The 22,879-nt window shown below is 46.6% G+C and overlaps 1 protein-coding gene across 3 annotated transcripts in view; it reads left to right on the top strand.

The window, feature by feature from the left end:
* Rpp30 (ribonuclease P protein subunit Rpp30) overlaps positions 1-22,879 on the top strand; it is a 46,337-nt gene that overhangs the window by 20,885 nt on the left and 2,573 nt on the right. For all 3 annotated transcript variants that reach the window (XM_075681797.1, XM_075681796.1, XM_075681795.1), the window contains 3 exons: positions 4,210-4,239; positions 12,362-12,399; positions 13,380-13,459. In XM_075681797.1, coding sequence (XP_075537912.1) covers positions 4,210-4,239; positions 12,362-12,399; positions 13,380-13,459 — 148 coding nt within the window. The remainder of the gene's footprint in view (positions 1-4,209; positions 4,240-12,361; positions 12,400-13,379; positions 13,460-22,879) is intronic.

The following is a 22,879-nucleotide window of genomic DNA, read 5'->3' as shown; positions in this document are numbered from 1 at the left end:
AGAGTGGGTACCATCCACGCTTTCATGTGAAGCACATGTATCAGACAGGGGGGCATCTTTTGGGTTCTTAAAGCAGTGTGGCGATCCTGTTTCCAATAACGAACAGGCCGCAGGTAGTACACTTCACTGCACAGCGGTCCTTTTTGCTATCAGTATGCTCCACTGTATTATGTGGCTGGGTTGCGGTTAAACCTACTAAAGCAAATCCACCAATATGGAGCGCAAATAAGACCGTTGCTACATGAGCCATTCACATACTGACACGCACCTTGCTCATTTTTGCTGTTGCCCTTCAGAATTTGGCAAAACAGTACCATTTCGTTGGCATGAATAATTCTGGTGATGTGAGAAGTGACTGTGATCCCATTAACAGAACCGCACTTTCAGGGGCTTAGCATTCAGTATATTGAATGTGGTGGTTAATGGAAGTTCGATATGCACGTAGTACAGTGCTTTTACAACTGTTCAACTCTTACAATTGTCCAGTATAGGCTATAATTTGATATATCCGAGATTAATATATCTGAGAATGATTGTATATTTGTTAACTTTATATAGACTCAATATTAAAATTTGGCCCTTGGACAGCTATGGTCGACGTGAGGTGAAGCGCAAGAGAGCACGTAGGACAACAGAAGAGGACGAAGACACACGTTGAATTGCATGTGGTTGCTTGCGAATGCACGCAAGCGCTGTGTTTTCGTTTTGTTCTGTTGTCCTACATTCTCTCTTTTGCTGCACCTCAAGTGGTGAAATACCAACTAGCCCACCAGTCTGTTCTTTAGCAGCGTGTCTACCAACCGGGAAAACCAGGAATTCTCAGGGATTTTGAATAGTCTGGAACTATTCAGGGAAAACTCAGGGAATTTGTACTTTTATCAGAGAAAATTAGCTGTAAATTTATTGAAAAGGAATGAAAGTCGCGGTAATTCTGGCTCGCATAAGAGAAAGGGATTCTAACAAATAGGTATTTTGACGCCTTGTCGTCGGCTGAAGGAGTTGGCAGTGTACAGTCAAAGACCGACTTTCCGGGTGCCTGATAATTTGGACGGCTTCGCGGCACCACCACGTACCCCATAGAGTCAATCTATAGGAATGTCTGAAATTTCGGATGCGCAAACCGTTCGTCGTCTGATTTTTTGCACCTTTTGCTGTGACCGCGGGTCCGAAACGGCATTAATAAAGCCACCACTGCCGCTGTTTTTATTACCTTGCTGCCGCAGTAAACGCTAGGCCTAGCTGCTTCAACATTCGCTATTAAGCTTCTTGCCGTTCGGCACCTTGTTCTTCATTGAAAGGATTCGCCGCTGTAAGCAATGGCACCGACTCCATCTTTGTGGTCCTCGTGATTGGCTTCGAAGCTCGGTAAGCATGGCGCATTGCATAATGCTGGTTCTCGAAAGTCAGCTTCGGTTCAATACAGAAATGTTACGTGGTGAAGCATAACAAGTGTGAGAAGGGGCAATTATCATGGGACACAGTATCTATTCCTTAATTATACATGCGTCCACCCGCCATCTCCTGTCACAGTACGGGCACTGATATGCCTAATGAGTGTACTGGTAGGCCTTTTCAGATGTGCTTGTGGCAGTTTGAGCCCTTAATGCCAGTAAAATACATGCATTCATTTTTTCGAACTGCACGATCTTACGGACGTTTTTGCTGCCCATTTAGAGTCCGAAAAATCAGACGTTGTCTGTACAACTGATGAATAGGATGCTTCAAATTGTCCGTAGGGCAAACGCGTGGTAGAAGGAGAATGAGAACAGAAAGGACCTATGCATTGAGGAATGAACAGGAAAGGACGCGTGCCGCCACTTCTTTCAAGGAGCTTGAGCTCAAAAAACAAAGTGTTTGCTGATGCCGAAATGCAGGTATCCTTCATCCAAACCAAGATAAACACTTTAAAGCAGTGAAACACAACACTGAGGCATTGTGTGCGGGCTGAGAGTATGTCAGGACAGTTGAAGTTGACACACCAGCTGTTGAGAGAGAATCTCACTTGTGACAAAGTTCAGGCCTCATACCAATGAGCTTGCTATCAATCGACAAAAATAGCTCATATTTGAAAACATTTGTTTCTGTATGGATCTCTTTTTTATTCGTATTTGAGGATGTTTGACTTGATTTGCAATTAGTGTTACCATTTTTTTTTTCAAATATATTTTATTCATTGTGCATTTTTCTAACCCCTCCCTTCTGATTTAATTTTGAATATATAATAAATGCTACTCCTTACTATTTACACTGGGTTAAGTCGCCTTTTTATTCGTGTTTATTAGAGAGTGACAGCATTGGGCGACATGGTGTCAGCTCGTCTAGACATAAAACAAAGTTCTGCGTCACTCGAAGAATTTTGCAAAGGCAGTCAGGGAAAACCTAGAAAACTCAGGGAATTTGGAAATGTCAACTAGGTAGACACCCAATTTTCCTCAGGTATGGTCTTTACAAAAGATATACAGTAACTGGTTGGAATAACACTTTAGAAAAGGATCCAAATTAGTAAAAAAATAGCCAACTTATTCAAGTATTATGGGCAGCAGTTGCTCAATAAAACACCACCTGCTTTATACGCTGTTGTACTGGCACTGTTTATGAAGTTCGACTGTCTTTTGGTAAGACCTAACATTGTCCAGACTGTTGCACTAGTGTTTATGTCAAAGGACATATTAATTCAGTGGTAGTTGCACATAGCTCCCATTTATCATGTCACTGTTGCTTGCGCGGTTGGGTGAGAAATTTTGCCAACACATCCATTCTTATGAGGCACCTAGGTCGGTGGGCTTGTGCGATAAGTGTTTTATGTCAGAAAGTGTGTGTGTCCATGTGCGAGTCGGCCGTCGGTCTAACATCTGTCGATATAACAAACGGTGAATTTGGCCATCATGATTTCACCTAACTATGCATGTTCCAGTTTGCCTTTCAGACTTCCTGTTATCATTTTAGTTGCTTCATCGTATTGTTTTTTGTGTGCTTCATGCTGTACATAACCATCACATGTTTTCAGTAGACCATTTGAAGGGCAATGCTCATTTCTACAAGGTCTAATGTAAACTACTTGGTTGAGGCATCTGCAGCCTGTGAATTGCTTTGCACTGAGACCATAGCTGCAGTGGCAAGAGAAACAGAAGTGCCTAAGTGCTACAGCTTTTACTTTAGTACAATTTCCTTTATTTGTATACTTGTAGCTCTCCAAGAAGTTATAGTACATACATTTGAGAATTGGTGCATGCAGTTGTCATTTTACGCCACCCGGATTCCAACAGCTGTGATCTATCTATCTATCTATCTATCTATCTATCTATCTATCTATCTATCTATCTATCTATCTATCTATCTATCTATCTATCTCTATCTATCTATCTATCTATCTATCTATCTATCTATCTATCTATCTATCTCTATCTATCTATCTATTCATTTATTCATTCATTCATTCATTCATTCATTACCTCAAATACCCCATTTGGGGTTTTACATGAGGGGTGGGCATATCTCGGTTATATTTTCAATGAATGCCTTGAACGATGAATTACTGGAGTGGTGCACTGCTTCAGCAGGTAGATGATTCCACTCTTTCGCTGTTTGAACGAAGAAAGAGTTAAGATGAGTGGTGGTGCGAGCTGGAGGGGGACAAACAGCCTTTGAATGGCTATGATGAGATGAAGTGTGATGCGCAGGCATCGTGATGTCGGTCTGGTGAAGCAGCGAGCAATAAAACATGTAAAAGAGACACAGTCTTGCTGTTTTGTGGTTGTGCTTGAGGGTTGGAAGGTTCAGAGATGATATAAGTGTAGCGCCGCTAGCGTGGTAAGAGTAGTCAGAGTGAATGAACATTGCTGTGTGATTCTGTATGGATTCCAGTGCTGTTGCCAGGTTAGATTGGTATGGGCCCCACACTGAGCATGCGTATTCCAGTTTGGGTCGAACAGGTGTTAAATGTGCGAGTAGTTTTACTGAAGGGGGAACAAGACGTAGATTATGGCGCAAGTAGCATAGTACACGATTGGCATCCTTGCTAATGCTGCAAATGTTTGAGGACCAACCGAGGTTACTAGACAAGTTAATACCTAAGTACTTATAAGAAGTCACAACATATATTTCAAATAACTTCATATTCTTTGTAATTGTACGTTGTTGTAGTTTGCTTTCCTGGTTTTACTTTGCTGTTTGTGACATGGTACTTTATGTGAGTTCTTACTTCTGCAGGGGATCATCATAACAAGTGGAGCATGGATGGTAAGTGGCAAATACTGTATTTACTCGAATCTAACGCGCACCTTTTTTCCAGTAAACTGAGTCCAAAAATTGCATCCTCATTAGAATCGAGTACGACCCTAAATCTGCATTACCATATCGCCACCGGCATTCAAAAAATGGCTGCTTCGTACGCGCTTCTCTCTAGCTGTCGTAGCTTCCTCCATATGCATACCTCCATGTTGCACGTGTAACCAGGCGCTGGTGTAACCTAGACTACCACCTATCTTCCTGTTTTCTGCGTTTATTCAATCAGCATGAAAGTGCCGACTGCGAAGACACGCTGAGTCCACCATGATGCCACATTTAAAAGGAAAGTTATCATGTGCACGGAGACGGACGAAAATCGGGCCGCATCACGGGCGTTCGGAGTTCCCGAAACTTGCGTGTGGGACTGGCGCAAACAGAAGAATATTTATGCCAGCAAAGCAACAAGGAAGGGTTTTAGTGGACCGAAGCATTGCCACTTCGCCGAAACAGAAGAGCTGCTCACGGAATGCATGCAAGAGCAGCAAGCGGCACAGCAGCCTATGACGACCGATCTGCTCAAAGTACAGGCAATGCAGTTAGCCCTACAGAAAGGGCTAATGAGGAGTGACTTCAAAGTGAGCAGGTGCTGGCTGTCAAATTTTATGAAAAGAAAAGGCTTTTCTCTTCGAAGACAGGCAGGGGTATGCCAAAAATTGCCCGAAGGATATGAAGAGAAATTGCACAGTTTTCAGCGGTATGTTTTGAAGTTGCACCATAGAAGTGGCTACCACTTCAGACAGACTGGAAATGCCAATCAGATGCTGCTCTGCTTTGACGTGCCTGCCACTACAACCTTTGAAGAGAAGGGGGTGAAGCAAGTGCGTGTTTTGTCTTCCGGCCACGAAAAAACTAGTCATTGCAATGCTTTGTTGCACTGTGGATGGGCACAAGCCACCCCTGTATCTTATCTTCAGACGGAAGACGCTGCCGAAAGGAATCGTGTTTCCGAGTGCAATTTCATGCAATTTTAAAGCGAAGCTTTCTTTGCAGCGTCTGACAGGTTTTGACGCTGCATTGGTCAGACTGTGTGGATAGCAGCCTGCTGATAGTGTCGTCCCACTATGGATGACACTATCTTCTGCAGCGGTGGAGTGGATGCAAAAGCTTTGCAGGCTTTGCTTAGTACCGTCGATGTGAAGATATTGCAAGATTTCATGAAACCTTATCTTTGGCCGCCAACTTGCAAAAGCAAAAAATACAATTTTTTGTCATTAAAATTTGTTTTTTCAATAGCCTGATACATAATTTGAACATTCTTACAGCCTGTTTCGTGTAAGAAAAGTCTAACAGTAACATTACTTATTTGTATAAAAGGTGAAATTTCAATGTATTGAAATTTTGATATAACAAAGTAAGGTGCTGATTTTACTGACTTCGTTATATTGAGCTTTACCTGTATGTGCTTATTTAGCCTGTTTTCAAATCATGATCAGCAGCAACATTAAAGCATTGTCAGTGTAATTGTCAGGGCTCATTGTTATTATCAATTGCAGTGTTTTCACTTAGTAGTAAAAACATCGCTGCGCCAGTCACTGCGTAACTGGCACAGCATAGCCTTAGTCGCTTTTGCGCCATTAAACCGAATCTAACTTTCACTTAATCCATAAGAAGCATAGGTGAAATTTTAATTTCGATTCTGCAATATATATATTGCCACAATTCGATGTCACATGCTAGGCATGTTGAGGGGCTCCCAGAAGAAGACAACGACGAAGGTGCCAAGACAGCTATATAAACGATATAGCTTCGACCGAAGTCTTTTATGGCTTTGTCTGTGACACACTGGTGGAGTTGCTAGGTACACGTCTATGGTACTCTGACCCCCAGGAACTGGAAGCGGACAACCTATGCAAAAGCCGACAGCTTCAAAGACTGCCTCCGGAATACGGCCTGCAAGATCTACCGAGGATGTGCACCAAGACAGCAAGCCAGACACAGGAGACATATGGTACGGGACAGCCTTCTGCGTCGCTGGTTCTCCACACGCCACGCGGGCCCCGGCCGTTCCATGGTGAGCCTTTTGAGGACGTGTAAGACTGGCTCGATGACTTCGATCGTGTGGCTGACGTCAATTATTGGGATGAACAGAAAAAGTTAAGGAACGTGTACTTCGCCCTAGAGGACTCTGCCCAAACATGGTTCGCTAACCATGAGCCATCCGTCACCACCTGGCAAGAATTTCAACGGCAGATACACGATACGTACAGCAGTCCCGCAAGAAAAGAGCAAGCAGAGCAAGCCCTTCAGAGTAGGGTTCAAAAGCCGAACGAAAGCATAGCCATGTTCGTAGAGGATATGTCACGGCTTTTCAAGCATGCTGACCCTGGCATGACAGAAGTGAAGAAGGTCTGTCTGCTGATGCGTGCAGTGAAAGAGCAGCTGTATGCTGGACTGATGCGAAGGCCTCCAGCTACAGTAGCTGGCTTGTCAGTGAGGCGACAACAATGGAGCGAGCCCTTCAACAACGCTCCGCGGTCTACGATCGCCAAATCAGCCTGGGATCAGCACCTCCTCTCTCGTTGCCCTGTGACACCGATGCGCTTCGAGAGCTTGTGCGTAGTGTCGTGCATGAGGAGCTCGATCGACTACAGGGAGTGTGATTTCAACCGGCCGTAACATGCCTCACAGATATCGTCCGTGAAGAAGTCTGCCAGGCGGCACAGCCATTCGTGCAAACCAGACCTGAAGCCTCCCCCGTACTGACTTATGCGCAAGCAATGAGGCTACCTGCACAACCCGTGAACCACCGTAACCCGCCTTCTTCTGAAGAACCGCTGTGCCACTTCCAGGGCCAAGCTTCACATACAAATGTGTACGGGTCCACGAGCGCCCGAATCAATACGTGAAAGTCAGACGTGTGGCGTACACCTGACTATCAGCCACTCTGCTTCCACTGTGGCGAAGCGGGCCACTTGTACCGTACCTGCTACTACCGAAGCATAGGACTCCAGGGCTATCACCCCGGCGCTCATCGTCCACGTGAGGGAGAGCGCCCGACAGAAATCCGGCAATATCTGGCCAGTCAACCTTCGTCACCGTACACGCAGTTCCCACCAGTTGAACAGTCCCTGCCAACCACCCGTTCTCCGTCTTCGCAGAGGCACCAGTCATGATCACCACCTCCTCGACGATCGGTGTCACCTGACCGCTACACTACGTTCTCCACTTCCGTAGGCAACCGGCCCATGAGCCCAAGTCGGGGAAACTAAGAACAGCGACCTCCGGAGGTGGGGCCGCTGTCCAACGCACTTCGAAAGATCCTCCGCTGCAACACCCCGACGACGATGGCGATAACGACGACGACAACGATGACTGCGTACCTTCAGCACCTTCCTTCGAAAACCGTGAACCTGTTTCAGCCGACACATTCGTTTCCGTAGATAACCACCCAGTAACTTCTTTTGTCGATACTGGTGCTGATTATTCTGTCATGAGCATACAACTGGTTACTGCACTTCGCAAGGTGACGACACCGTGGCCAGGACCTCAGCTCCATACAGCTGGCGGTCATGTTCTCACACCGATTGGCAAATGCACTGCGAGGGTACAAATCCGTGAGGCCACATTTGTCGGTTCATTTATTATACTGGCAGAGTGCTCTAGGCAGGTCATACTCGGCATGGACTTTCTTCGGGAGTACGGCGCAATCATAAACCTTCACGAGTTGCTTGTCACTTTTTTGGCGAACATGCAACTCATTTGGACGACTATCACCCACAGTCCACGGTGGTATGCATTTCGGGTGACTGCGCTACTTTACCACCCCGGAGTACTGCGTTGATTACCGTAGGAACAGACGATGATCTTCCCCATCTCAGAATCGCTGAAGGCAATCTGTCAGTCTTGTTGGCTCGACAGGTTTGCGTAGCCCGCAGCATCTTGCAGCTGTCGTCACGGACTGCTCAGATTTTAGTGACCAATTTCAATCGTGAATACCAGCACTTCGCCCCACAAAGTGCCATTGCCTATTTGGAGCCAGTCAGTGACTCTCCTTATTTAACTGTAGGACACAATGATGGGGATTCTAACTGTGACGTACCAGCCAACAGCAATATTGATGTGAATTTTAAATTATCAGGTGAACAACAAGCTAGGATTCGAAGACTTTTACAGTCTTTTGCGGACTGTTTCGCTTCAACATCGAAGGTCAACCAAACCCCTATTGCCAAACACAGAATTATTACAAATCCCAATGAAAGACCCGTGCGCCAACGTGCCTACCGTGTTTCTCATAAAGAGCAAGACGCCAACCGAAATCAAGTCCAACAAACGCTTACCAACGACATCATACAGCCCTCCACCAGTCCATGGGCATCACCTGTGGTTCTGGTAAAAAAGAAAGACTGTACACTGCGTTTTTGCGTTGACTATCACAAGCTTAACAATGTTATGAAGAAGGACGTTTATCCCCTTCCCCGCATTGACGACTCTTTGGACCGCCTTCGACATGCTCGATACTTGTCATCGATGGACTTTCGCAGTGGCTACTGGCAAATAGAGGTTGATGACCGTGACCATGAGAAAACTGAATTTTACGCCTGACGGACTCTACGAATTCAAGGTCCTTCCTTTCGGACTGTGCTCTGCGCCTGCTACTTTTCAGCGCATGATGGACACGGTTCTATCAGTGGCAGTCATGCCTTGTCTATTTAGATGATATCGTTGTGTTTTCAGAAACTTTTGAGCAGCCCCTCCAGCGCTTACAAGCAGTTCTTGATGCAATTCGTACTGCTGACCTGTTTTAAAGCCTGAAAAATGCCATTTCGGGTATGACAAACCCAAATGTTTAGGCCATGTCGTCAGCTACGAAGGCATTCGACCAGCCCCCAACAAAAGCACTGCTGTTGCTTCATTTCCAATGCCTTCGAACAAACAAGAACTCTGCCGTTTTCTAGGGCTTTGTGCATATTATTGACGATTCATGGCTAACTTTTCATGTATAGCCGAACCTTTGCAATGGTTAACAAAGGATAATGTTTCGTTTGTCTGGGAGCAGGACCAACAAGAGGCCTTCTGTGAACTCCAGAAACGTCCGCACACACCTCCAGTTCTAGGACACTTTGACGAAGACAGTGACACCAAGTTGCGCACGGATGCCAGCAATGTTGGCCTTGGTGCCATCCGCGTACAGTGGCAAGATGGAGCCGAGCACGTCATTGTGCACTTTGTCCGCACTTTGTCTCCAGCTGAAAGAAACTATTCCACTACGGCGAAGGAATGCTTGGCCGTTGTGTGGGCAATTGCTAAGTTCCAACTATATTTGTACGGCCGATCGTTTCGAGTTGTGACAGATCACCATTCATTGTGCTGGCTCGCCAATCTGAAGGATCTATCTGGCTGTCTTGCACGCTGGAGTCTTCGCTTGCAAGAATACGATATGATGATAGTGTTCAAGTCCGGGTGTAAACACACCGGCGCCGACTGCCTGTCACGTGCTCCACTTCAACTGTCGCCATTCGACGTTGATGAAGAGAACGCATTTCTTTCCATTATCTCAGTATCAGACATCAGCAAGCAATAGCGCGATGATTCAGAACTCTGGCCTCTCATCGACTACCTTGAGAACCGTCTACCAGAGCCGCCTCGTATGTTTGTGTACAAGTTATCCTCGTTTTTTCTCCGCGATGGCGTCCTCTACAAATTGGGTTTGCACTCGACCGCAACCGCCTGCCTTCTTGTAGTGCCGTCTTCACTACGTGACGACATCCTGCGGGCCTCTCACGACGAGCCATCTTCGGGCCACTTGGGATTCACACGGACGTTTCCCGCATACGCCAAAAGTACTTCTGGCCTAACCTTCACTGTGACGTAAAGCAATACATGAAGACATGCCACGACTGCCAGAGGCGCAAGACACCACCCGTGTGTCCCGCTGGACTTCTCCATCCCATGGATCCTCTGTGGATCTCTTTTCAGCAGGTTGGCATAGATTTGCTTGGACCATTCCCCACGTCAAGGGCTGGTAACTGTTGGATCGCTGTTGGAGCTGATCATATTGCCATGTGTTCTTTGTTTGTGATGCTTTTACAGCAGAGCTGTATATCTCAGCCCTTCCATGCATTTTTCAATGTCCGTGCCTCAAAACTCCTGCGCTCTCCATAAGGAGGCAAAGCAAACCAGTGAGGCATGTGCTGACACCTGGTGTAACAAGAGGAAAGCTAGTAAACCACCCAATACATAATTTCATACAATACCGTATGTACCTGCGCAATGAACACTTCTTTTTCCAATAAATCGAAGCAAAATTGGGGGCTGCGTTCATTATGCAGGTAAATTTCATGGAGACACTTTCGAAACAGCATAAATAGAAAAGTAAGACGGTAATGATTTGGAACATGCATAAGATAACTTATCTTGGCATTAAAATACATGCATACCATTTGCAAACCGTAACTTCACTCTGCATCGGAACCACCAGACCTGCCGTTCAGGTCGCTGGCCACTTCAGCCACATCACAGTTCTACCGTAGAATAAAGAACGAACGCGTCAGCCATGCGAAGTCGGTGCAGCCTAGGCCAATCACGTGGGACGAAATTGAATGCGCACTCTGAACAACGACCTCCGATTGCGCCCTAGCTCATCCTCGCAGCTGCTTCTGTCCGGCTGCCGTTATCACAAGCATCACATTGAAGCGCACACCTGTTTTGACAAGCAGGCTGTGTGCATCTCTTTCCTGCACCGTCCTGCTCATCGGCATGTCGGAGTTTATCGGTGCCTGATCAGCATTTCTGTTTGGTGAGAGGATAAGCTCTATGTCCCACAACAGGCATATAACTCGACTTAAGGCCCATTGCCCACATCGAAACCCAAGGTGGGCAGAAATGCAAGCCACAGCCACATGAATTCGACACTATGCCCGACTATGACCACTATGCCGATCAAGTGCCGGCCGCCTCTTCTTCACTTCGGCTCTCCCATGCGCTGCGCCCGGCTGCGCATCCTGCATGTGCACTCTCCTATTACGTCAGCGTAAAGTACGTAAACAGGATGTGCTGCAGAGAGCCACTTATGTCTTTCTCTCTCTCAAATCTGCAAGGTGGCTCTGTGCCAGCACTGGCGTTTTACTGCACAGTAGTAAAGTTGGGGGTGCGTTCATTATTCAAGTGCATTCACTACGCAAGTAAATATGGTAATTACTAGATGGAAGTCTGGTGCTACTGTCTACAGAAGCTGCAGTTGGGACGGTTCAGCCATCATGGAAATTATGGGAAGTACATGGATTTGCCTAAACTTCGTCTGTCTGTCTTTAAATGTCTCTTGACTTTGTAAATTCATCATTTCCAACAAAGTGCTGTGTAATGAATAATTATATAAGCATGGTTTAAATCGTCCAAATCCTTCGCCGACAGGATTCAAACACAGGACCCCTAGCACAGAAGCCTGACATTGAAATCATAATGCCATGGACGCATGCATCGACAAGCGGCTTAGAACACCTTTATGAATTTCTTGCAGGCAGGCCAGTGTCTTGAGATGCTTAGCGCATTTCAATTTGGACACCTCGACAGGTTGAGCCACTATTAGTAGTGATTGTGCATGTTCGCAGAGTATTCTACAGATGTGGCAGGAAAAAGCCCCTAAATAAGTAAACCTTTACACTCAGTGGTGTGCTTTGTCTTTTTTATAGCTCTGCTGGTAGCCCACATTCACAGAGTGGAATGGCTGTGAAACTTTTTCTTGTTCTTGTCTGATTCTGTGTGTTATCAATTTTATAAATACCGATTTCACTTGTGTGCTAGAGGAGGTCACGGTACAAAGCTGTTATTGCATTGTAAGTGTAAGCCCATCACAATTATATATGTGCAATATCAACACAACTCGACTGCCGTAGCGGCAATACTGATGCTAATGTTGGCAAAATGAGTGATATTGCTGGCAATCTGCCCCTTATTTGAAGGGCTTCAGTGGAGATTCTGCGACCAACTGGCAATCCTCGCAATGATATAAAAACATGCTACACAATAATCAAATTTTGTAGTAAATGGGTCCCGTCAATTGTTTTCACTTTTGTTGTCATCTGCCTTCTGGCCCAACCCTTCCCCTTTTCCTTTTTGACATTTTTTTCTGCTCCAGCCTCAGGAACTGAGAGGACCAAATGATGCTGCCAACCTGTATCCTTCGATTGCTCATTGGATCACATGCAGTCCTATTGTTTGGTTTTTAATTATGTGGTTAAAACCCCTGTCGTACAGCAAATGAAACGTCATTTCCATTGAATGAATTTAAGTGGACTTAATGTCATTTTCCCTCTGTGGATGTCACATGGTGAAAACAAATGTTATTTGAAAATGATCGTCATGATCTTGGGGGGAAAGAAGAATCTAACAAAACTTGCATTTAATATGGGTTTATCTTTGAAATAATATTTTTAATAATAAAAAGTTGCTCTAAAATATATGCTTAGCCAGTTTAGGCAAGCTGTCACAGCTGCACAGCAGTAACTGAGCCAAGTCAAGCTTAGCCACGCCAAATGAAAAACATTGCCGATTGCATAGCGCTCCCACATGGTATTGCCATACTTTTATCAAAGCGTGCGTTTCTGCTTCAGTCTATTGCGTGCAACTTTGTGGCTCTGCGCATGCGATCCCCAGCATATGTGCGCAAGGAAGGACCGAACCACCGGACCAAACCAAGTACAGCTCCTGGTCATGGCAGGCATACTCTGAAGGTGTTGGAATGCAAAAACACATGTACCATGTGTGTGCTCATTAAAAAGCTCAGGGCAGTAAATATTATGGAACCTCCCGCTGTGGCATTTCTCATAACTTGTACATTGCTTTGGGGAATTAAATGCAATAACTTAATCTTAATTTAAGACATTGAAAAGGGTACTTTTTCCCATTCTGCTACTGTTAAGTGGATGGCAGTTTTTTGCATATTATCACACTTTCAATTCTAAGAAATTGAGTTGTAGCACCTGTAGCTTATGGTGCTCTTGCTCATGATACATTCCATTGTTACAGCAGTAGTGGCTCATTTATTTTAGGCTTAAGGCAGATGTCTGACCTTTTGCTGGACTTTTTTGAGAGCAGTGTTCTTTGATGAGGCTTTATCTGTGCTTTCAAGAGTGGGGCCTTGACATCATTCACAGTGGTTTCCTGTATGGGCTTTCTGAGTGCACAACACGAGAGGCTGTCTTCGGCAACTGCCGAAGTGTCATCATGCATGCAGGTAAATACTGTTCTTGTCACAGTGAAAATAACTTGGCTTGTCCATCTTTTTAACATGAAACCCATTGTACTGGGAAACTTGGTTGTGATACAGCAGGCTTTGTTCAATTTGACTTCGGTGAATAATTCGACCCCAACGAAAGGTGCGGGTTAGTTCTCCCAGTATGAGCCATCAGTACTTTGATCCAGAAACTGGCCCTCGGCATATAATGCATACTTCACTGGTCGACATGCAAGTGCCTGGCCTGAATCGTAACCCCATTGAGTGCAACATCTGTCTCGGCAGCAGTAGACAACAGCGAATGCATTGAAGGCACGTTGTCTCTAACTGAAACACTGATTATGGGGGCACTTTGAAGCAGATATGGCATTTTGTAATAAGTGATTGTCATATTCATCCAATGCAAATGCCCACCTTTCTTCCCTGGAAAATGCCTAGAAAATTGGTGCAAAAATTTTCTGCTAATTAAAATGGGATATGAAACTGAAACTGCATTCACAATTTTGGCAACACTTTACCATGACAGCTGGAATCATCGCTATTGTCCTCGCAAGATGGCTGCAAGACAGGTTTTTGCATCGGATGTTGATGACTACATGCCACTTTCAGGCTTTGGTGACACAAGCTCATTCAAAAGATAAAAGTTACTTTACATGCTAAGCTAGCAGAAACAAAGTCGTGTCACGTGTCACAGGGCTAACTGGAGAACTGTCAGCCTAAAAATTGGCCACTGTCCAGTTTGCTATTATAGCATAGTGGTTTGAAAAACACGGGCTATCAAAGTCAATAGATTGCAAGGAGGGCAGCTCGTTGTGGCCCACATCGATAAACAGCTGTTAAGATTGACAATGGTGAAGATTAAGTAAAGATAAATTTGCATTCCCTGAAGGTAAACTGCAGATTTCATTGTTCATCTGATTGCCAGATTCAAAAGCCTGTTATCTTTGGTGTTGCGCTGCTGAGCTCAAAGTTGCGAGTTTTATCCCGGCCATGGTGACCATATCCTTATGGAAACAGAATTAACAATACTCATGTACAGTGCATTGCGTGAGCTTTAATGTACCTTACATGGTCAAATATAATTCAGAGCCCCCCACTATGATGTGCCTGATATACAGATCATATCATGAGAAGCCAACAAAGACACCAACATCAACATAGGGGAAATTACTTGTACTTACCAATTGAATCAAAGAAATGATAAATTAATGGCAATGAAGTGGATGAGGTAACAACTTGTCACAGGTGGGGAACGATCCCACGTCTTCGCATTACGCGTGCGATGCTCTAACCAATTGAGCTACAGCAGCACCATTTCTCCATCCACTTTCTTGGGTATTTATGTGTTACTACTAGAACTAACCTTGGGAGTGTTAGCCAGCGCCACCACCCACAAACCTTGGCGACGAATGTGGAACATCCTTTCTGCCACAGGCGTCATGAGTACGTGATCTTTATGGGTAAAGGCAACTGGTCAATAAACCTGCACATGCTACCTGAAGGCATCAGTGTTGCCAGATTCGAGACCCCCGTTATGTAAGAACGAGAAGAAAGGGGGTTAACTGAGGGGCCCGATCTAGCAGCCAGGAAATGTATCGTATGATCACAGTTTCATAATGTGCTAAACATTGATGCCGAAAGATTGTGTTTTCCAAAAACGTATGAACCGGTACAATCTCTATTAGGTCTTTTTTTGTGTTCTCGATTACGAACGTTGGCGTTGGGAAATCGTACATGACAGGATCATATCAACGAGGTTCCACTCTGCATTGTTGTGCAACTCAAACAGAATTTGTATAGATAAAATGTCCAATTATGCTTGCTCATTTCTGTGGCGTCATGGCAGACATTCCCTGATGGTCAAAATTAATCTGGAGTCCTCCACTACGGTGCGCTTCATAAAAATCGTGGTTTTGGCATGTAAAACCCCAGCATTCAAAGTCATGGCAGATGTGAAGTTGTGTAAATATCAGCATCTTTCGGGGCCCGCGCTTGGAGCGTGGAGGTACAGAGGGCAGGTACATTGCTGTTTTCTAGGTGGAGCTCAAAGAGAATTCTTATGTTGTTACCATGTGATTTGTATGACTGATGTGAATTGCAGTCTCATACGAAGTACTCTGTTGTCATTGCCATCGCACATTGTCGTATGCTGCCACCTTCATGCGGCTGTCAGATGGTGTGAAGGCTGTGAAGCTTATGAGAAAATTAGACCTTTGAACTTAAGCCAGCCCCATAATTTCATATTCAAGACTTAACCTTTTCAGGGTCAAGACTTAACCTTTTCAGGGTCAAGACTTAACCTTTTCAGGGTTGATATTTATAGTGCGTCTCTTAGGCACCCATTCATGCTTTGAGCGTTGGCATTGTTCCTCAGCCTAACCAAGTGAAAAAGCACAGCAAAAGATGAAAGTGAACGTTCAATGCAGCACGAAACGAAAGAAGAGCATGTGAGGAGGGAAGTGGAGGAGGAGGGTACAGGGAAAGCATGAGGCGGAAAGTGGAGGAGGAGCTGAGGGGTAATAGCCTGAGCTTACGCTGAGTTGCTGGTGGCGAAGGCATCTGCAGCTGCGATCTCATCTGCACCTCTTTCCTGAAGGGGGGGGGGAGGCGTGAGGTGGGGAGTGCTATGCTCGCTGGCGGTCTCATTGGCTAAGGTCAGTCCACGGTACCAGCGTGTGTGACGGGGACCACTGTGTCATAATATATGGTACGCGGGAGTGGAAAGTATAAACATACGAAGACAGTGCGCCGTGCGGTGGCGAAGATGACAGCGACTCTGTGCGAATACCCGCAAGAGAGCCATCATCATCATCATCCTCATCATCATCATCGACACCAATTTGGGAACGTCGGCAGTGGCGCTTCGAAAAGCGTGGCGCGAGAGTGTGTGGCCCGTGGCGTGAGCAGTGCGCGAGGTTCGGCGGTCGACGGAAAACAGCTTCCTCGCTGGGCGTCTGGCCCAGAGGAGCTATCGCCGCCCGCGCCAATACGCCATACCCGAAGCAACACTGTCGCCTGCTGGGAGGTTACCTCGCCCCGCTCTTCCGCTGGGCACTGGTCCAGGAGGCTGGCGGTCCTGAACCGGGGCGGTCGAGCGTTCGGGTGAGCGGCCACAGGGCTACCCCGTCAGCTGTGGACGCGACCCGGTGACTGCAGCCAGCTACCTGAGCCCCGCGACACGGTCCGACCCGGCCGTCCAACCCGACTGTCCGACCCAGCCATCCGTCCCGGCCGTCCGACCCAGCTGTCCGACCCGGACGTCCTACACGGCTGTCCGACCCGCCGGCCGACACTGCTGTCCGAACCCGCTGGCCAGCATCAGTTCCACGAGGTCTCAGACAAGGCGACACACGCTTCCGCCGGAACTGTAGGCCAATCATAATCCACCAATCCATAGAGATAGTGCATGTCGCCTATGAGGCATTGTCACGTGTGTGCAGTTATCTGTGTCGTGTACGTCAATACAAGTCCGATGTGTGTTTGTGCTTTCGCGTGCTGCTTCTCCCTTTTTCTGGAGTGATCCGGCCACAATAACATCACAAACTGGCGAGCCTGCCAGGATTCACTCGTATATACAGTGAAAGGGGGCAGTTTCGCTTGAGCGCAGACGCACATTAGTAGACGGCACCATGGATTTAGAGAAAATCACGGCGATAGGACTCCAAATAGGATTGTCAGGTGCAGAACTTCGCAGATGGATTGAAGCCGAACAGGCAAAACAAAGGGACGAGAGAGCTGCGGAGCGAGAGGCAATCAAGGAAGCTGACGAGAGGCAGCGCGAGATCCTCCAACTAAAGCTTCAGCTTCAGGAAGGAGCTCGGAATATGCCGGCAGCGGCTTCTGAAATTTTGACTGCGCCCAGCACCTCCTCGTCAACCCTCAATCCACAGAAGTTACTTCCTTTGTTCGACGAGAAACGCGATGACTTACACGCGTATTTACAGCGATTTGAGCGCTTAGCAACAGGGCAGGACTGGCCACAAGAAAAATGGGCTCTTGCTGTGAGCATGTGTCTAACTGGTGAAGCATTAACTGTGATCGGTCGGATGACTGCCGCCGATGCATTAGATTACCCGAAGGTAAAGAAAGCTTTGCTGCAGAGGTTTCAATTCACGGCTCAAGGCTACCAAGAGAAGTTTCGGAAGGCACGAGCAGTAGAGGGCGAAACTGGAAGACAGTTAGCAGCAAGAATTTCAGCCTATTTTGACCATTGGATTGAGATGGCTAATGTGCCTAAAACATATGAAGGTCTACGAGATCACATGATCTCTGAACAGTTTCTGCGTTGTTGTGAGCCAAAGCTAGTCATTTTCCTGAAGGAGCGAGAGTGCAAATCCCTTGACGAACTTGCTAGCTTGACGGATCGCTTTCTTGACGCGCAGAACTGGACAAACTTAGGAAAAGGTACCGATAACGCAAAGGATTCTGGTGGGGAAAACTTTGAAGCTCCCAGGAAACCGCAACTTATGTGCACCCTCTGTCACCGGTTTGGACACTTGGCTCCTGACTGGCGTAACCCACCTAAGCGTATGCTGAAGTGCGAGTTGTGCGACAGAACGGGACATACAGCTGAAAATTGCCGAACTCGGTACGGGGACAACAAACCAAGTTCTGCGTGTGCCTTCACCGAATCTCGACCAGTCCGGACTCGTCCAGTGAAAGAATCAAAGCGTCCAGGAAAGAAGACTCGCCGATCAAGTGACAGCGACGACGAGAAACCTGATAATGCTGTAACTTTCCTCATCGACGGGATGCCAGTGGTTGAAGGCCGGCTGATGGGAAGAAGTGTTCGTGTATTACGAGACACCGGTTGTAATACCGCAATTGCCAGACGGGAACTCGTTCCAGAGGTGTATATGACGGGAAGAAAGAGGAACGTTGTTCTTCTGGACGGCTCAACAAGCTACCTGCCTGAAGCTGTCGTGCAAGTGAACACGCCATATTTTACAGGCAAGTTAACAGTGGCATGTATGGACGAGCCCCTCTACGACCTTGTTCTGGGAAATCTTCCAGGCGTCAGAGGACCATACGATCCGGATTCTGACTGGAAGCACCCCGCTGCTCCCAACGCTGAGTCGTCGCCGATAGAAATGAAGCTGAATAAGGCGCCTAGGAAGCCTCAGCATGTATCGAGCGTGGCTGAAGCCAGAACTGAAGAACAAGGCAAGATTCGACCCTTGTGCGTTCCGGCAAACGTTCTACGTGACGTGACAAAAGGACAACTCATTAAGGAACAGCGGAAAGACCCCACGCTGAAACATAGTTTTGCCAAAGTGAGCAAGTTGTTTAACTCGGGAAAGGGTCACAGTTATGAATTCGTTGAAGAAAAAGGATTGTTGTATCGCCTTTACCACCAGGCCACTGGCAGAACCTTTAAGCAGGTGGTCATACCAAAAGCATTTAGACATGGCGTATTAGAAGTGGCTCATGAAAACATCATTGCAGGACATAAAGGTATCAGGAGAACAACCGATCGTGTCCTACAAGAATTTCATTGGCCTGATGTGCACAGAGACGTAAAACGCTTCGTGAAGTCGTGCGACAAGTGCCAAAAGACAACCGCTAAAGGGAAAGTACAGGCCGCTCCACTTCCTCGTCAGTGCGTGCTTGTGTGTGCCTGCAAAAATACGACCAGTTCGTTCGGTCCTGAAAATTTAGAAGCGCCGACACAAGATCCTCCGAAGTCGAGAAAGCGCCGGGGACCAGGACAGCGGAAACAAGCCCACAGAGGAGCGTGCCAGGCACGTCAACAGAGTGTTGCGTTGGAGTCTCCTTTTGCAGGAGTATTCTTTTACTATTAACTATATAAAAGATTGTGACAATGTCGGAGCTGACAACCTGAGTCGCGCGTAATCACATGCTCATTTAGCAAAATGCGATTGGACAATGCGACCACTCAAGTATTTAATCTTTATTTGAAAGCGAACAGACTTGTGCATTAGTCCTTTAACTGGGCGCAACGCCCTGTGAACAATGTGTGTCGTGTGCGTACATGAACAAGTGGACAAAAGTACACGACAATTTTCCTTTTTCTCTTTTTTTTCCATCCCGCGTCCTTGTCTTAGAATAGTTGTGAACAACTTTCTCGAGAAGGGGGGTATTGTCATAATATATGGTACGCGGGAGTGGAAAGTATAAACATACGAAGACAGTGTGCCGTGCGGTGGCGAAGATGACAGCGACTCTGTGCGAATACCCGCAAGAGAGCCATCATCATCATCATCCTCATCATCATCGACACCAATTTGGGAACGTCGGCAGTGGCGCTTCGAAAAGCGTGGCGCGAGAGTGTGTGGCCCGTGGCGTGAGCAGTGCGCGAGGTTCGGCGGTCGACGGAAAAGAGCTTCCTCGCTGGGCGTCTGGCCCAGAGGAGCTATCGCCGCCCGCGCCAATACGCCATACCCGAAGCAACACTGTCGCCTGCTGGGAGGTTACCTCGCCCCGCTCTTCCGCTGGGCACTGGTCCAGGAGGCTGGCGGTCCTGAACCGGGGCGGTCGAGCGTTCGGGTGAGCGGCCACAGGGCTACCCCGTCAGCTGTGGACGCGACCCGGTGACTGCGGCCGGCTACCTGAGCCCCGCGACGCGGTCCGACCCGGCCGTCCAACCCGGCTGTCCGACCCAGCCGTCCGTCCCGGCCGTCCGACCCAGCTGTCCGACCCGGACGTCCTACACGGCTGTCCGACCCGCCGGCCGACACTGCTGTCCGACCCCGCTGGCCAGCATCAGTTCCACGAGGTCTCAGACAAGGCGACACACGCTTCCGCCGGAACTGTAGGCCAATCATAATCCACCAATCCATAGAGATAGTGCATGTCGCCTATGAGGCATTGTCACGTGTGTGCCGTTATCTGTGTCGTGTACGTCAATACAAGTCCGATGTGTGTTTGTGCTTTCGCATGCTGCTTCTCCCTTTTTCTGGAGTGATCCGGCCACAATAACATCACACACTGCTCCCGCAAGGGGCGATGGCGAGCACGTATGAGCCAGGCTTAATGTGACGCTCCCTTCGGTGTTCCATGTGGCGCTCCCTTGCGCTCCACTGGTGGCACGATTTCCCCGCAAAGAAGGGCCACTCTCATCATTGGTGGAAAAGCATAGTGCCGCGCAAGACGAGCTGTGTGGCAGCGATGGCTATGATACGGCGCCAGAGTAGCGCACATTGTCTGTATGGAAACAAAGCACGCTCTCTTCGTAATATAAACCGTGTACCTATATAATCACAATACAAAATATTGACATGCAAAATGAAAATACGTATAGAGCTGCGCTCAAATTTTGCATTAGGGAGTATCTTAATTGTAGATTTATTTTTATTGCAGATTTAAAATCTTCAGAGTGACCTATTCAGAAAAAAATTTACCACAATTCTTTTAGAGTGAGCATAAAGTGACAAAAAGATATTTTTTGTTGGGAAACATGCATTCTTTACTAATAGATACAGATGGGCTTGCATAAATACTTTGAATAAAAAGGAGATGCACTGGAATGGATATATTCTGATTCAGCACTTGGACTGTAGTAGTCCACATCGAAGGAATCATTGTTCCACTCAATTGCACAAGAGCAACTGACACACACATCCATAGCATAATTGAACTGTTTAGGTGAGCGCACTCGAGAGAACTCTATCATTGTGCACCCATCAGAAAAACCAAACAAGTCAGAAACTTGCTGTAATCCTTCGCCCCATTGCCATCGAGGGACAAGCAGTTTTCAAGAGTCTCAAGAAAAGAAACGCAGGCATGACAGCGTCGTCCGCATATGGCAGCATCGTTGGTAATACCAGCGCCTGTCTGGGAACAAATGTAATCGCATCCCTGTGAAAAGTAAACGAGCGAGCACCTATTGGTGACCCTTTAAGAGATAAGAAAGCAGGTGGACATCAGTCATTGCGAGTATGACAAAAGGAAACAGCCTACAAGACAAAACCAAAACTAACCACAGAGCTTGGGTAAGCAAGCCGTGGAATTAAAACCAAGAGACTACTGAGCTAAAAAAAGAATGTCTTGTATCTACACAAGGTGACAACACTTGCTAGGCAACACAGCATTGAAAAATTGTGGCATTTTTCAAACATGCAGATAGCATTGTAAATATACGGCAGCGACCATTTGGGATTTGTTTGCGGTGCCGTATATTTACGTCTTTGACCCTCGAACGGCCTAAACGCTATATACTTGTTCAGGGTTGCCCTTAAGGTGGTGGCCACTAAATTTTTACCCAGAAATAAAAACAAATGCACTGCACTGTAATTGAAGAGCTTTATTTATGGGCATGCCTTCTAATCACTCTGTCAAAACCAAAAAGCAAATCAAGGTATTCTGTGTACATTATCATGAATTTGGATGCCAGAGTGCCAGAGTTAGGGAGCTGGTCTTGTAGCTCAACATGCTCAGTAGTATTGAGAATGTGCGAGATGGCAGAACCTTTAAACGAGTGTGCAGTTGTCTCGTCTATAACAGCAGCCACAAAGTCGAGGGCTTCTTGCCAAGACAGGCTCTTTGTATGTCCCCACACGAATCTTCTTCCTTTTATTGTTGAAGTGATGACACTTTGCATGCACATCGTTTCTTTTTTTTTGTGGGCCAGCTAGTGCATTTCACAGCTTCAGTTATTTTTTACCATTGTTTAGGAACACATTTTGCAACATCACCATCGTTTGCCATAAAGAGTTCTCTCTCGTGGAGAGCAGGTGATGAGTCTAGTTCAGTGAGCATTGAGGTTTGTCCTCTTTATCATTACGCTTATGTGTTCATTATGCAAAAAGGTGAGGCGTGCAGACAGGACACAAGAGAAGTGGAGAACATGAATGCATAATCAATCCTTACCAACTAGCTCAGCTTTCTGTCGTTCTACGCTTATGTGTCGTGAATTATACTCAAGATGACATGTGCTCTACTGCATGTAGCAATGGGGAGGTTCACTTGCACTTATTCTGTGTAAAATTGGGTGTTGTGAGGGTCTGCATCAGTCAGCTTTAATGGCCTCTTTGTGAATCCCAACCGCAGAAGTGAAGTGCATGCAAATAGAAGCTTTAAAAGTTATCATCACATCTGTTGTGTGGAAAACGCTTCACATTAACTCAGCTTCCTTCAGTGTGTGGGATCTGTGTGATGTTTTACGGTATGTCGATCTACATTTGAGTAAGAGTAGTGTGTTTTTTAGGAGGGAAGATAACCGATGGTCATTAAGGGTTACAGACTGGATTCCAAGGGAAGGGAAGCATAGCAGGGGTTGGCAGAAAGTTAGGTGGGTGGATGAGATTAAGAAGTTTGCAGTGACGACATGGCCACAATTAGCACATGACCAGGGTAGTTGGAGAAGTATGGGAGAGGCCTTTGCCCTGCAGTGGGCGTAACTAGGCTGATGATGATGATGAGTGTGTTTATGTCTTTTTTTACTGGTTTCCTTTTATTCAT

Source organism: Dermacentor variabilis, chromosome 2 (assembly GCF_050947875.1).
Source record: "Dermacentor variabilis isolate Ectoservices chromosome 2, ASM5094787v1, whole genome shotgun sequence".
Classification (NCBI taxonomy): domain Eukaryota; kingdom Metazoa; phylum Arthropoda; class Arachnida; order Ixodida; family Ixodidae; genus Dermacentor; species Dermacentor variabilis.
Note: the sequence above shows the minus strand (reverse complement) of the source record. Positions and strands in the feature narration are given on the sequence as shown.